This window comes from Cucumis melo, chromosome 6, assembly GCF_025177605.1.
Source record: "Cucumis melo cultivar AY chromosome 6, USDA_Cmelo_AY_1.0, whole genome shotgun sequence".
Classification (NCBI taxonomy): Eukaryota; Viridiplantae; Streptophyta; class Magnoliopsida; order Cucurbitales; family Cucurbitaceae; genus Cucumis; species Cucumis melo.
This window is the reverse complement of record NC_066862.1, coordinates 4,190,756-4,205,550: the sequence shown is the minus strand read 5'-3', so window position 1 is coordinate 4,205,550 and position 14,795 is coordinate 4,190,756. Positions and strand designations below refer to the sequence as shown.

Below are 14,795 nucleotides of genomic sequence, written 5' to 3'. Positions count from 1 at the left end.
ATCGGTTACTGGTTATGAGGTAATGAAAAATGGTCCTCTATCAAATTTCCTATTTGGAGAGAGAGAGAGAGATTCAAAAGGCTAAATGGGAAAACAGAGCAAAATGGTATTGGAAATTGCAAATGGGTTGTTATACATACACGAAGAGTGCGAGACCCAGATCATCCATTTGGATATAAAGCCACAAAACATTCTCTCCTTGACAAGAATTACACAGCGAAAATCTCGGATTTCGGCTTAGCGAAACTTATGAAGAAAAACCAGACACACACAGCCACAATGATAAGAGGAGCAATGGGATATATGGCACCAGAATGGCTGACGAATGCACCGATTACAACAAAAAGTAGATGTTTATAGCTTTGGAGTAATGTTGTTAGAGATCATATTTTGTAGAAGGCATGTTGAAGAAGAAACAGAAGGAGATGATGATGCAATAAACGCTTGTGGATTGGGTTGTAAGTTGTGTGAGATCAGAAAGATTGAGAGATATAATAAGCCATGATTCTGAACGCTTGTGGATAACAATGGTGGGTTTATGGTGTATTTTTCCAAATCCGGCACTTAGGCCATCAATGAAAGAGGTTGTGCTGATACTAGAAGGAAGTATTGAAGTGAGAATCCCTCCTAATTTGGTTGAAACAGATGCTTATTACAATTGCATGGTTAATGTTTTAATTAGTATTGATTAAGTAATTATGATGTACCTAGCCACTCAGATTAGAGACAAGTTTCAAAAGAGTACGGGTGTAGTGCATAGTTTTTTCTTTTTTTTTTTTTAATGAACTTCATTTAACAGTTAACCAGCAATACAACCACCCTAAACAAAGTTGAGGAGAACCAACCTGGGATCGAAAGAGAAACAAAACTCTCACTCCACTCCCACCAACAGAGATAGAAGAGGGAACGGAGACAAAGCAACCCCTTCGATTACTACCATGTACATAGAATGTAGTGTATAGCTTAAGATTAGAAACATAAGATTGGGAAGCCATGAAATTTAATGTTCCATCTTTGCTAGGGACATAATCATGTATGATATTTGTATAAGGAGATTAACTTTTTAGGCTTTTAAAGAACTGCTTTTGTGTATACTTAAACATGTTGCTTGTATCTTATTTAAATTTTCCTTTACCTTTTATTCCTAATTAAACTGACGCAACACCAATCTTTTCTCCCCCTTCTTCTTTTTCTTTCTTTCTCCCTCCCTCTCTTTCACGGCTGCCACCTCCCAACTTCTTTGAATATTCAAACGTATTTAATAGAATAGGAAGAATTGTTAGACTTGAAGCCCTCATACTAATACTGTAACAGTAGTCAAACTTTAATTTACAATATACTTATCAAAATTTTCATCCCTAAAACAAGAAAGGAACCATTTTGGTCCCTGATAATGACACTGAAATGACAAAAAAAAAAAAAAAAAATCCATTTTTAGAAGTATAAAAACCAAAAATAAATATTTTAAAGATAATTGACCAAAATAAACTAAAATTTGTATATAAACAAAATAAATATATATAAAAGTATATGAACCAAAATAAACTACTAATCCAAAATAGCCTTAACCCTAAGTAATGAGTGAAAGAGACTTGAGAATATGAACAATACACTACAAAAAATTTCACCTTTTTACCCATACTATGTATTATTTCTCCATTATAATAATCTAGAAAAGATGATCATTTTGATCCTATTTAAATACTGTCAACATAAAATTTAGAAGAAAAAAATAACTAAATATAAATATTACATGTTACTGGACCAACGTTGTCCCTTTAAAAGTATAGGTCAAATTGAATTAAGACTAAGTAGAGTATTAAACCAAAATTTGTAGAACATAAACATATAATTTAAACTACTTACCAAACAAGCAGCAGCACCTGTCTTGTAGAAGTAGGCTACGTTACGCAACTATGTTTGGTTGGATTTATCCTTAATTGCTTTGATCTACACTCTCAAATTCAAAAGCCACCCATGACTTTTCTTGTTTCTCCTTCTTGATTTTTCGAACTTTCTTGCTGACTTACAGGTCAAAATTTTTCTGTATCCAATCAAAATGATACCATTGCAATGCAGCTTCTAAATACTCTATATTTCAAATGCAAACCAAATTTTCAGAACTTGAACTTCAACTCCATCTGAATACTATACTCTGCAACGACTAACAACATGCCAATGGCGCCCATTATCATAATTCTTTCTTTTGTTCTTCTAAACTTCTATGAGTGTTTGGCAAAATGGCTCTCCCATAAGCCCGGTTCCTCCATAACTGCAGGAACCATTCTTGGCTTTCTCCATCTGCAGACTTTGCCTTCGGTTTCCATAGTCTTTCCAACAATCTCTACCTTGTTGGAATTTGGTTTGATAAAACCCCAAAAAAGACACTGGTAGGTTTTCATTATTGATTCTTTTAGGTTTTAGTCATTCAATATTTTGTCACCTCTACAAAAATCTTATTCAGCCAGTTGGTTTCGAATTTCAAATATATTTCATGGTCAATCAATCCATGTAATTTTTTTCAAAAATTCATAAACAAAACGATTAGGTACTTATAAAATCTAAACCCATACGTCAAAAATTATAAATAACATAACATTATTCTTAGACTCTAAATTTATTTTGCAAGTCAGAATGCTCACTTCAATATTAAACTCTAAAGTTGTTTCTTTACGTGGTCAAACCCCAATTCAATTAAGGGATACTCCATGAGTCGATGATAATAAGATGATTGGGGGAGAAAAAAAAAAAGAGAAATGAATTAACTACATTAACATAGAATAAAAGAAGAGAGAATATTAAAACAATTAAATATACTTGAAATTATTATATCAAACCTAATCATCTAAGCTTACAAAAGCTTAGTTCAACTTACATAAATTAGGAGAGATCAACTAACTGAATTGCAACCCTAAAAACCTAACTAAATAAACATCCCTAACAACTAACTTGAACAGCAAGCCAATTATCTTTCGGATTCTTGCAACCCGTAAGTCCAAGTTTATCTTTTGTAGCCTCAATTGAACATTTCCTTTTCCAAAGACATTCCTGCGTAAATCAGAGTAAAAAAAAATCAAAATAATAACAACAACAACAATGTTAATGATAATAAAATATTTTTAAAATTTAACCTTTTCAATAACTGAGAAGGCAGATGACGAATCACAGCTACCCTTATGGAAATTGTCACAGTTTCCCTTAGGGTTCCCAAAGCCCACAAAAATAATTCTTTTGACAGTCCTATCATGGCATGTTAACTCCAGTTTGCTTCCTAACTCAACCTTTGCACAAACTTTCGTCACCCTCGTTGTTTTAATTTCTATATTCAATGGCATCCCACCAAATTCCTCAAACAAAATCAACGTGTTTTCTTTTCCGTCGTTCATATACGACCTCGGAATATGATACCTAATAATAATCAAACTCATAAGTTCGTGAGTTCATCAATGAATTAATCAATAGAAGATACAAAATACGTACCATCTTTGAGTTGGCTTCCCACAATTAGTAGCACACTTACTACCATAATAAGCCCCACGGTAGTCACAACTTGAAGAACAACCATTTTCAGTAGCAAGATAACTTGGCCAATATCTTCCAATACTTTTTCCATTAACCCAAGCTTGGCCTTTTCCCATGCCCATTAAATCCACTACCACTCCTTCACGTCCTTTAGGAGTTTGAAAACTAGTCTATATATACATATCAAAACATTATAATATATAATCAAAATCAATCATATTATAAAACTTTTAAAATTAAATTAGCCGAGGGTCAGGGTGGATTTTTTTTTCTTTTACCTTATACCAAGTGAAATTTTGATTTAATGGGAGATTGTTAGACAGCCATGGCTTCCTAAATTTATGGTCAGGATCAAAAAACTCATATTTTTCACCATCCAAACCAACTTTGTAAACCCATTCATTAGTTGATAAATCCCTTATGGTTTTTCCATCAGCAATCAATTCAACTGGCCCATGAATTCCCACCTCAACATTTTCATAGTATGCTCCATAATTCTGCATTTATGTAAAAAAATTTCATATATCAAGAGGGGTATTTTAGCAAACTTAATTTAGTTTAATTTATTTAAAAGTACTTACAGGTAATCCAACGGTGGCACTTAATAGAGCAATTTGATTGAATCCATGCCGTAGATTCCTTACTTTCTTCTCTAATGTGAAACTATATTTACCATATGGACCAAATTGTGTCCCTGAAACAAAAAAGTAACATTGTATGAATTTCATGACTATAAAGTTTAGTAGATTAATTGAGAATATTTAGAAGTGAATTTATTACCAATATGTTTATTGTTGAAGAAGGCATGAAGTATATGGCCACGTGTCTTAACACGTAATTTTACACGTTTGCCGAAAAGTGGATCGTTTCCATTTAGATGGAATCTGTAAAATGAGGGGCAAAAAGGGGATTAATTGTGATTATTATATCTAATTTTAGTTTCTATGGTTATGAAAAAATAATAAAAGGGGAAATTAAACTGATTAAAATTACCCGGTGAGGTACCACAAATAATCACTGGTATCGTTTGTGACAATCTTTTGATCAAGAAGGCTATTGGCAGTGAGAGCAACTCCTGATATATCACCTTCATGTGTAATATGTTCAATTTTCTCATTTCTCCATTGCCATTTCAATGGTTTTTTGTATTTTCCTACTAAGCTTGGAACCATCTCTCTTATTGTTGTTTGAGTGTTTACCTAATATTCATGAAATAATAATAAACAGATTAGTTTGATTTGATTCTGACCAACTATCACCTTTGATAACAACAATACTATACACTTATTTTTTTGATAAATTAATAAGATACTATCTATACCTTAGCAGTGTTGTAAACTTCAGTTTTGCAGTCAGGAAGAACAGTGACAGACCAACCAGGAACAGTGTAGTTTCTTTTACGAAAGGTAATTTCTCTATTACTATTTTCTGCATTTCCAAAGAAGCAACTTGATTTTCCTTTGTAGGTATAAGATGTTGCCTGTTACAAAAGATAGGCCACCCAGTCAATAATTTTAACAAATTTTCCAGACCATAAATTACAATCAATATTTAAATACTCACCGTTGTCAAATGACCATACTCAATGTGCTTGACATCACCATATGTCAAAACTTTCTCCATAGACTTCACAAGTTCATGAAGTTGCTTCAAATGTCCCCATTTTGGCTGGTTCATATTCCCTAACAAGTTTCCATTTTTATTAAATGGGTCTCATTTTCAAAAACAGAAAATCTACAATAATTATATATATGTACCATATTCATCCAGTGGTGCATTATAATCGTAAGACGTAGTAATGTAAGGACCTCCTGCACTCCTACCAAAGTTCGTTCCACCATGATACTATACATAAACGAAATTAAACGTAAGGAATGGAAAAACGATCTTTTTTAAGAAAAAGAAATCTGTGATCTTATGAAATTTACCATATAGTAATTGTGCAAGGAACCACCATATTGGAAGAAACGTGCAACAGCAAAGGCAAGATCTTCCGCCGTTCTATATGGATCTCTTTGTCCCCAACCCTTGAACCTAATTTTTTGTAATTTTGTTATTATATTATTGAAAAATATTGAAGTGCATTCTCGTCATAAGTTAAGGTAACAGAACAAACCAGCCAGCCCAACTCTCAGTCCACATTTTGGGACTATTTTTGTTGTTGGGTTTGAATTGGTCACAATAAAAGCCATTGCATGTATTAATCTGTCAATTATAAATTGGGGTGAAAAATAAATTAGTTTTTAATTATTATAAAAAGAAAATCGAGAAAGGAATGTAATAGTAAATGCATACAATGGGCTGAGGAGCATCTCCTTGTTGACACATAATCCAAGGTTCACTGAGGTTGTAAGATTGCGCCAATTCAGCACACCATTTCACATATTCTTTTCCCTCTTGTCCGTACGATCCTTCCACATTTCCAAACTCGTTTTCAATCTAATTTTTCAAGAAACATATTACCATATGATTAAATTTTCAAAAATCTGTATTATATAATTAAAAGATTTTTTTTTTTAAAAAAAAAATACCAAACCTGGGCAACAATGATGGGTCCTCCTTGTGATGCAAATAGCTTATTCTCCCTCATTTTGTTTACTATTAATGTAGTGAATTTTGCCATTTCATCCTAAAATCACAACAAATTTTGTTATCAGCATGTAAACTTATTGTTAATTGTGACATTTTGTTATACTATTTGAAAAAAGGTTACCTTATAAACTTGATTATTGGTCCTGAACTTGATGCCCGGAATATTATGCAACCAAACAGGAAACCCTCTATAAAGAAATTTCAAAATAAATTAATTAAAAAATAGATACAAATAAATAAGAGTAATAACAATAATAATAAAGCAAATTATCTATAAATTTACCCATAATTCCACTCAGCACAGACATAAGGTCCGATTCTAAGAATAGCATAAAGCCTTTGTTTTTGTACTGTTTTAATAAACTGTACAAGATCATTATTTCCTGTAAAATCATACTGAAAAAAAAAAAAAGAGAGAGAGAGAGAGAAATAAATTCATTAAATTGTAATAAATTATAATTCACATTAAATGATTTTTTTAAATAATGAAATGAAAAGTACTTGGCCACGTTGGGGTTCATGGGCATTCCAAAATACGTAGGTTTCAATTGCATTAAGGCCACCATTTTTTGCTTTCTTCATCAACATTGGCCACATCTAAATTAATCAAGTATATGAGAAAAGAAAACAGAGAAATGTTATTAGTTAAATTACGTAAATAAAATATGAAATGAAAGATATAAGGATTGTTAATAATAATAATAATAATAATAATAATAATAATAAAATGAGAAAAATTACTCCAGGACTGCTACGAGGATAATGGATTGCACCAGAAATGATGATTTTTCTTTCTCCATTTATTTTCAAAGCTCTTCCATCGTAAGTAACTGAAATCTTCTTTGCAGAAGAAAGTAGGGCAAAACTCAAGAGAAAACAATTTAATAAAATAAAACTGCTTCCACTAAAACCCATTCTTTTCAACACTAACGTTTCTACTCATATTGGCACTGATCTCTATTTATAATGATTTAATAAAGGAATGTGTGATTTTAAAATTTTGTTATGGTTTAGATTTTGTTATTTTGGTTTTATTTTTTGAGATTTTTAATGAAACTAATTTATAGGCAGTTGGGATTTTACATTTTTTTTTTGTTATAAAGGAAGAAACAGATTTAATAATTATTTTAAAAGGATGTAGTGTGTAACTGACACGTGGCATTTTTGGTTTTTTTTTAATGTTATTTTTTGAAAAGAAATAATATATTTTTTGTTAAAAAAAAGTGTCTAAAACTTGGAAAGTTTTATAGAAAATAAGGTGAATTTGTAATACGGTTCAAAAGTGGTTGTAAGGACTTTGAAAACTTCAACGTACTCTTTAAACTAAAAAAGGTTAATACACTTTTGAAAGTACTTCCATTTTATTTTTGTTTTTCGCCTACTATACTCTTTCTCTAGTGTAATTGTATTGAATTTATTTGAGTTGTCGGGTTTCATCGATGACATAGAGGTATTGATCATCTGCAAAATTGGTTGACTTATGGTTTGATAGCCATTTTGCATGAAAATTACAAGTTGGTTTTGTTCCTATTTCTTATTCATTGAACAGATGGGTGTGGATCATGCAGTATTTTCATAAAGAGGTTTGTGACTTTGGTCATTTTTTTTCTTTTAAAAGAATTACCAAAAGGAATTTAGGGACAACTATGGTCCAATATTTACACATTGAATAAATTTTTAAATGAAAAATTGATTTAAATGAAATTATACCTTAAAATTATGCTAACAAGTCATAAGATACGTTAAAAAGTGGCTATACTAACGTGTGTATATATTATACACATGACCACTTTTTAGTATAATCTTATGACTTTGTTTGAAAATCATATCATTAAAATTATGATTATCTTATGACTTTTTAGTATGATTATCTTCGTTTAAGTATAATTTTAGTTAAAGCAAATTTTTCATTTAAAAATTTATTATTATCATTGAATTTTGTTTGAAACTGAAAATAAAATATCAATATTGAATCCAATTTCAGAAAACAGAGTTGGAATAAACTGAGGATGAAATAAAAGTTGTGGGTGAGGTCTCCATATCAAAAACTCTCATTCTAATTGGCCAACCAAAGATCATCTTATCCACTTTCCAAATTCCCATCATCCACACAAAAAACACAAAATCCCCAAATCCAATTCTTCTTATTATTCTTCCTCAATCCTCCATTCCCAATCCACCATTTCCAATCCTCTTCCTCTGCTCCAAATCCCATGGCCATGGCCACTCAAGCCACCCTCTTCACCCCATCTCTCTCCACTCCCAAATCCTCCGCCATTTCCATTCCATGGAAGCAATCCCCAACTCTCTCCTTCCTCACCTCCAAGCCCCACCTCAAGACCGCCTCCTCTTCCCGCTCTCTCAAGGTCTCCGCCGAAGCCGAGGCTGCTGTCGAGGCTCCGGCCGGATTCACCCCACCCGAGCTCGACCCCAGCACCCCGTCCCCAATCTTCGCGGGCAGCACCGGGGGACTCCTCCGGAAGGCTCAAGTGGAGGAATTCTATGTCATAACATGGGAATCCCCTAAAGAGCAAATCTTTGAGATGCCCACCGGTGGCGCGGCGATCATGCGAGAAGGGCCGAATCTGCTGAAATTGGCAAGGAAAGAGCAGTGTTTGGCTTTGGGGACAAGGTTGAGATCAAAGTATAAGATTAAGTATCAATTTTATAGGGTTTTTCCTAATGGGGAAGTTCAGTATTTGCATCCTAAAGATGGGGTTTATCCAGAGAAGGTGAATCCAGGAAGGGAAGGAGTTGGTCAGAACTTCAGGTCTATTGGAAAGAATGTTAGCCCTATTGAGGTTAAGTTCACTGGAAAACAAGTGTATGATTTGTAAGAAATTTAATCTCTTATGTTCTTATATGCTCTTTTTTTTATGATGTCAATTATGAATCATACTCTCTTATATTAATTCTTATAAGTGTCTATGCTCTTGATCTTCTGTTCCGTTTTTGTTTGGTGGAATTATGGTTTGTGTGTTAGATGTAAATTTGTGGGTTGTTTTTAGTGATCATGCTACACAATTCTGTGATGAAATTTAATTCTCTTTTTGTGTATTTGGTTTGCTTATGAGTTAAATTGGGTTATTTTGTTTGATTTCATTAACCATCCTCTGATACAAAACTTTCTCAAGATGAATGTGTAGTGCTCTCCCTAAATAGCTTTAATTGTAAATAAGATTTGATCTTAGCTACTTTTGGATCGTTTTCTTTCTCTAGAATTTGCTAAAGATTTAAATTCTTTTCAAAATAATGAATTTGTTAAAATCAATCTCTTTTTATTTTTTGTTTTTTTGTTTTTGTCATATTTTTAAAGTGTACGCAGCAATCTTAAAATAGTTTGAATATTTTGTTGGATTCAAAATCATTCTTAAACATACTTTTAATTATTTAAAATCAATTCAAAATTTAATTTAAGACTTTAAACGTCAACTTTAGCTTATTAAAATTGATTTTAAATAACATTTTTTTTTAAGTGACTTTAATCATTTAAAAATCACTCTAGAAATTTTGTTATTTGAATTTCAATCAATGCATTAAGGAAACTTCGATCAATCATACCTACACGTTGCCATCTCGAGGAGTTGAGTCGTGTGTTTGAATTACGTCTCACTTGGTATGCTCCATTTCTACAAAACCAATATTTATGTATATAGAAATACTTAAAAATCACAACCACGTGAGATAAAAAGAACAAAAATAAAAATTCAAAGGAGATCACCATAGGAGAAGATACAAAAGATAGTTAAAAAGTGAACTAAGTTTAACAAATCTCTATAATATTTAATTATATAAAATTTTATGTTCGGTTGATGATTAGGATTAGAGATGAAAAACTAATGGAGGTATTTGTCCGATGAACAATCAGAGAAAATTACTTATTTTAGTAAATAAACATTTGTTTGACAATCTGAATTATATAGTTCATCAGTATTTTCAAATTCAATAATGCTAACATTTGTTGTGTTTTTATTATTCAACTTTTATTTTCAAATTTTTGGTTTCCAATATAGCTACCAAAGAGGTCCTAAAAATTCATTTCTATTTCATCTCCATATCATGTTCAACAATGTTGTTATATTTGGGCCTTGTCCAAGAAAGAATGAATAGTGGGATAATAATAACAACAAATAAATAAAATAAGCTAAAAGCCCCTCTTTTAATTACTACTATATTTGTAACTTTAAAGTCACTACACAAACAATAAGAAAACAAAACTAAAAAAACAATACACAAAGAAAGGGAGGGAACCAAAAAAAAAAAAGTGCCTAGAGAAGATTTTGTTTCATTTCTAGGCTAACATGATGGATTTCTATATTCTCTTATTTAGGGGCCCTTTCTTTCTTCTTCTTCTCTTTCCCTCTCTTATCAAAAGCTATCAAACTTGGTTGAGCTTGCAGGCTTCAGCTCCATATCCATATATGAACCTCGCCGTTTCTTCTGTGTACACTTGCGTCTCGTTGTCGAGTCTGTGTTAATTGTTTACAATCTTTAACATCTCCAAAGTTTTGAAACAAATCCAAAGAAAACCAAAATGGAAAAACGTCTACTTACGACTTTCGAACCGCTTTGCTTAATGTAGAGGCAGATGAGAATGTTTTTCCATCAAAGTACTTGTTTTCCCCTGTGATTCTTTGTTTGATTCTCTGGTCCAAATCATCAGCATTCAGATTGAAAGGGGTGTCTGAGGCCTGAAATTTTCAAGACAAAAATCTCCCTTGAAACACATTCCAAGCAAATGATAGAAAAATTCCTATTAGAAAGTTTATCAGTTTGGAACCGATAACATTTTGTTTTAATGACATACATGTTATCGGATTATTATTGTCACACCCCGCCCCAAATTTCCCCACTGAACCCAGGATGATGTACGGCAACTGTCAGCTTCCTTAAACTTTACTTCATAGGTAATCTAGGGAGGGGTGTGACAGTTGTTTTCTCTACTTTGATTCTAATGGACTTAACCAACCATTTAATAGCAGTAAATAGTGATTCTAAGTGTACATAAGCACGACAAGATTCGAAAGCAACCGAGAAAAACGATTTAATTTAAAATGTCGAATCATCTCTAGATCCTTTATCTAGTTTTTTGGTCGAAAAAGTAGGCCGTGATTTCCAGCCCAAAAGCATGAAAAAGAGTTATCATTTTTCTTACCATAACCCAACCCCAAGTATCAGCAAAGGAAGGAATATGGGCAGAATAAGGCACCACATCTGCAGATTATAAAGAAAAATCACGAGCCAATGCATTAGTTTCTTTAGAGTATTAAGTTTAGACTAAAGTCAGTAACAACAATATAGCCTAAAGTTTTGCTCTCACATTTAAAAACTTGCTTTAGAGTATTGTAGATGCAAGAAAACACTTCAGTATGGCTGAAAATTCCAGCTGGACCAGCCTGCAAAGATATCAACAACTTCAGTTCCTAATCTCAATTTATATATTCACAAACTTCTTTCATTTTCATCTCTCACACTTACCTGAGTGATAAATATGCCATCTTGCTTCAATCTAGGCTTCACAGTATATTCATAGAAAGATTTGGTATAGAGTTTATAACAAGGACCACCCTCGATTGGGTCTGCAAGATCACCAACGATTACGTCGTATAGCTCAGTTCGGTTCTCAAGCTCCGCTCTGCAACATAAACCCCCCAGAACTTATAGCAACCGTAGCAACGTAAGAAGAATCGTTAAATGTGCTAATCGAAACTGAACCTGGCATCGTTAATGATAAGTTCAAGTCTTGGATCACAGAAAGCTTCTTTGTTTACTATCAGGTATGACTTGCAGAAATCAACAACTTCCTGCTCATTTGATTAATAATCCATCATGGTTTTAGAGAGCTTTTTTGTATCGATTAATGGATTAAAAAAGAAGAAAAGGAAACGAATTTGAACCTCATCAATGTCGCACATTACGACTTTCTCCACAGTCTTATGTCTAAGTAGTTCTCTTGCTGTGGAGCCTTCACCTCCTCCCATGATAAAAATGGACTTTGGACTGAGTAAAAAACATCATACAATAGGAAGATATTGGTTAACATTTTATACTTAAGATTCTATATAGATAATTTAACTATTAGGCATTGTAAAGTACTTGGGATGATGGAGAAGTGCAGGGTGAACAAGGCACTCATGGTAAATGAATTCATCAGTTTCTGCACTCTGAAGTTTTCCATCGATAACCAACGCCTTCCCGAACGGCTTTGTGTCGAGTAAAGCGATATCTTGATACTGAGAAGCTCCGGTATGTAGTATACTACAAGATTACGAAGTAAGTACATTTTGTGAGACAAGTAGTGAAGAACAATCCGTAAACTCAAACTCCTTTTTTTTTTTTTTTTTTTTTGTTGTGTTTTAAGGTTTCTTGTCTGGCTTTTCCAAGACCAACGGATTATTTTATTGAGTTATTGGTTTAAAGTGAAAGGGAAAAAGTGTTTCACTTTTTAAAAGATTTCATCCTTATTTCAACTTGATGGACCTCACAAAGTCTAGCAAAATAGCCACAGCAAAATATCCATCAGACAGCTTAAGAGCATTGAGAGTATCCTTAAATAAGTTTGTCTCAAGAACCCCACTTAAAATAATCCCAAAAAGTACCATTTTGGTTTGGGAACTATTTGGTTTTTGATTTTTAGTTCTTATGAAACAAACTTGTTATACATCATAACAGAAATATTGGAAGTAAAAAAACATAAATATCAAAAAACAGAAAACTAAAACTAAAACTCTTACTAAACAAAACCTAGACAGGGCTTTTCTTTTGTCTGTGGAAATCAAATGTAAAGAAAAGAAAAAAAAAAGTTTACCTATTAAGAGCAAAGGACCATCTTAAATTCTCTTCAATTTCTTCTTCATACCAACAGCTTTTTCGATACCCATTTAAGGCATGACCCTTCTCAATAAGCTCATTGCCATTGTTAACCAAATTAGCAGAGGAAACATCAGCCATTGTTGATGCTGGGAGAAGAAACTCAGAGGAAAGAACAAGAAATAGAGAAGGACAGAAGTATTTGATGGGGAAGAAGGAAGGGAAGATGGGGTATTTAAGGAAGAAGAAAGCAAGTGAAAATGTAAAGAAAAGTATGATTTTGATTTGGAAAAAAGAAAAGAATAGAAAAAGAAAATTGAAAAAAATCGTTTTGGATTTTCGTAATGTTTTTTCATAGACCAATGTTTGAGATTTTGTAAGGATGATCTGGTCGCATGGGTTTTACTTTCTTTCTTCTATCCAATCTAATAAATGACAATCATTACACGTTTCTTATGCATGTGATATTAAGAACAAACAACAACAAAAATTCACTTAGGATTTCTTCGCTTTCATGATCGAATATCAAATTATTTTCGAATTTTGTGTTTCAAGTTATGCAAATTCTTAAATACAATCTTTTATATTATAGATTTTAAGATGCATCGTTACACTAAAAAATAAAATATTTAGAAATATAGTTCATGTTATGTATTATATTAAATCCATTGTTTACAAATTTCTATTTTCATATTGTCTATCGTTAACGACTTTGTAAATTTTGATAAAGGATAAAAAGAGTAACAAAACTCCATCGGTTGACGTTTTATTTTTTTATTAAAAAAATATAGTTGCCCAAAAACAACAACATATTAAAATTTTAGTTAAAATCACAAACTCAACCCGACAAGTTCGGATAAAGTTACCCTTTAGTCTTCACGATTTTTAAATGGTATTTATAATTTGAAAATCTCCAACATGAATAATAGACCTTACGACATGAATTATTTACGTAGGTTCGATCAAATCATAAAAACTAAATTTGAAGTTTTTTTAAATTGTAGAGACCAAACGTAGAATATAAAATATTTGGTAGGGGGAGAAAAGATGAAAAGATAAAAGATGATGATTGAAAGGGTGACAAATAGGCGAAAATCCAGGTAATTCATTTCTTCAAGAAGAATAAGAATAAGAATAATATTATGTTTTGTGTGTTAAAAGAAAAATGTTGGTTAGAGAGATGGAGAAAGAGAAAGAGAGAATAGGGGAAGAGAGAGAAGGGCGTGCAATGGGAACCATCATAATATTCTCTTTGCTCCAAAAGATATGAATGAGAGCGTGCTATGCCAAACCCACTCATCAACATCACCATACAAATACAACATTCAACCCTCCCAACAACAACAACAAAAAAAAAAAAAATGTTATATATATCAACATCCCAAAGAAAAGAAAAAAATTTAAAAACAAATCTCCCTTTAGAGTTTCCTTACCACTTGTCGGGATTTCATGCGATCATTACGAAAATAAGCTTTCTTGATTTTTTGAGTTTCAGTCACATAGTTAAAGAAAAAAAATGTGAACAGTAATGTAAGTTAAGCATCAGTATGATACGTTAGAACAATTAGTCTCTCCATTTATTTGAGACTATGTGTTTTATTATTTTTTGAATATGGCGTGTCGGTAGTAACTGACATGGGAGAGCATTTAGAGAGAAATATGGAGGTGGGTGGGTGGCAATGGTGGAGTGGTGTGGTAGTGTGTTGTGACCAACATGTTTAAAAATCATACCTTTGTGGAGTGATGATTTGATTCACCCACCTCTTGTTTGGGAAAGCTAATGATAGCTACAAAGCCCTACAAGACTCCTTAAAAACCAACCTCTTGTTCTTTCTTTTTAATATGCATTTTTTTTTCTTCTTTTTCTTCTT

General features: G+C 32.3%; 3 protein-coding genes across 3 annotated transcripts; 1 reads left to right on the top strand and 2 right to left on the bottom strand.

The window, feature by feature from the left end:
* Window positions 1-2,905: 2,905 nt before the first annotated feature.
* LOC103484185 (beta-galactosidase 7-like) lies at window positions 2,906-7,029 on the bottom strand. The gene is made up of 18 exons (XM_008441148.2): window positions 6,856-7,029; window positions 6,616-6,711; window positions 6,398-6,510; window positions 6,236-6,302; window positions 6,059-6,151; window positions 5,818-5,961; window positions 5,639-5,727; window positions 5,451-5,556; window positions 5,280-5,367; window positions 5,086-5,204; window positions 4,844-5,002; window positions 4,516-4,721; window positions 4,303-4,406; window positions 4,104-4,216; window positions 3,801-4,019; window positions 3,481-3,692; window positions 3,132-3,408; window positions 2,906-3,048 (listed from the first exon to the last, which is right to left on the bottom strand). The coding sequence occupies exons 1-18, from the start codon at window positions 7,027-7,029 to the stop codon at window positions 2,938-2,940; spliced, it is 2,490 nt and encodes an 829-aa protein (XP_008439370.1). The 3' UTR covers window positions 2,906-2,937.
* Window positions 7,030-8,108: 1,079 nt separating this feature from the next.
* On the top strand, window positions 8,109-9,056 carry LOC103483718 (photosystem I reaction center subunit II, chloroplastic). Its single transcript, XM_008440465.3, has one exon. The coding sequence runs from the start codon at window positions 8,328-8,330 to the stop codon at window positions 8,949-8,951; it is 624 nt and encodes a 207-aa protein (XP_008438687.1). The 5' UTR covers window positions 8,109-8,327; the 3' UTR covers window positions 8,952-9,056.
* A 1,189-nt stretch (window positions 9,057-10,245) lies between these two features.
* LOC103483717 (thermospermine synthase ACAULIS5-like) lies at window positions 10,246-13,315 on the bottom strand. Its single transcript, XM_008440464.2, has 9 exons — window positions 12,923-13,315; window positions 12,211-12,372; window positions 12,012-12,114; window positions 11,830-11,918; window positions 11,593-11,749; window positions 11,435-11,510; window positions 11,270-11,328; window positions 10,669-10,805; window positions 10,246-10,583 (listed from the first exon to the last, which is right to left on the bottom strand). Exons 1-9 carry the CDS (start codon window positions 13,063-13,065, stop codon window positions 10,493-10,495), a joined length of 1,017 nt encoding a protein of 338 aa, XP_008438686.1. The 5' UTR covers window positions 13,066-13,315; the 3' UTR covers window positions 10,246-10,492.
* Window positions 13,316-14,795: the final 1,480 nt, after the last annotated feature.

What these genes read in the sequence shown, in the direction of transcription:
- LOC103484185 (XM_008441148.2), bottom strand. Translation starts at nt 7,029, where the DNA reads ATGGGTTTTAGTGGAAGCAGTTTTATTTTATTAAATTGTTTTCTCTTG. An exon ending in TGCACCACTGGATGAATATG is followed by an intron (nt 5,205 to 5,279) that starts GTACATATATAT and finishes GAAACTTGTTAG; the next exon opens with GGAATATGAACCAGCCAAAA. An exon ending in GGGAAGCCAACTCAAAGATG is followed by an intron (nt 3,409 to 3,480) that starts GTACGTATTTTG and finishes GATTATTATTAG; the next exon opens with GTATCATATTCCGAGGTCGT.
- LOC103483717 (XM_008440464.2), bottom strand. Translation starts at nt 13,065, where the DNA reads ATGGCTGATGTTTCCTCTGCTAATTTGGTTAACAATGGCAATGAGCTT. An exon ending in TAATGTGCGACATTGATGAG is followed by an intron (nt 11,919 to 12,011) that starts GTTCAAATTCGT and finishes TCAAATGAGCAG; the next exon opens with GAAGTTGTTGATTTCTGCAA. An exon ending in ATACTTGGGGTTGGGTTATG is followed by an intron (nt 10,806 to 11,269) that starts GTAAGAAAAATG and finishes TGAAAATTTCAG; the next exon opens with GCCTCAGACACCCCTTTCAA.
- LOC103483718 (XM_008440465.3), top strand. Translation starts at nt 8,328, where the DNA reads ATGGCCATGGCCACTCAAGCCACCCTCTTCACCCCATCTCTCTCCACT.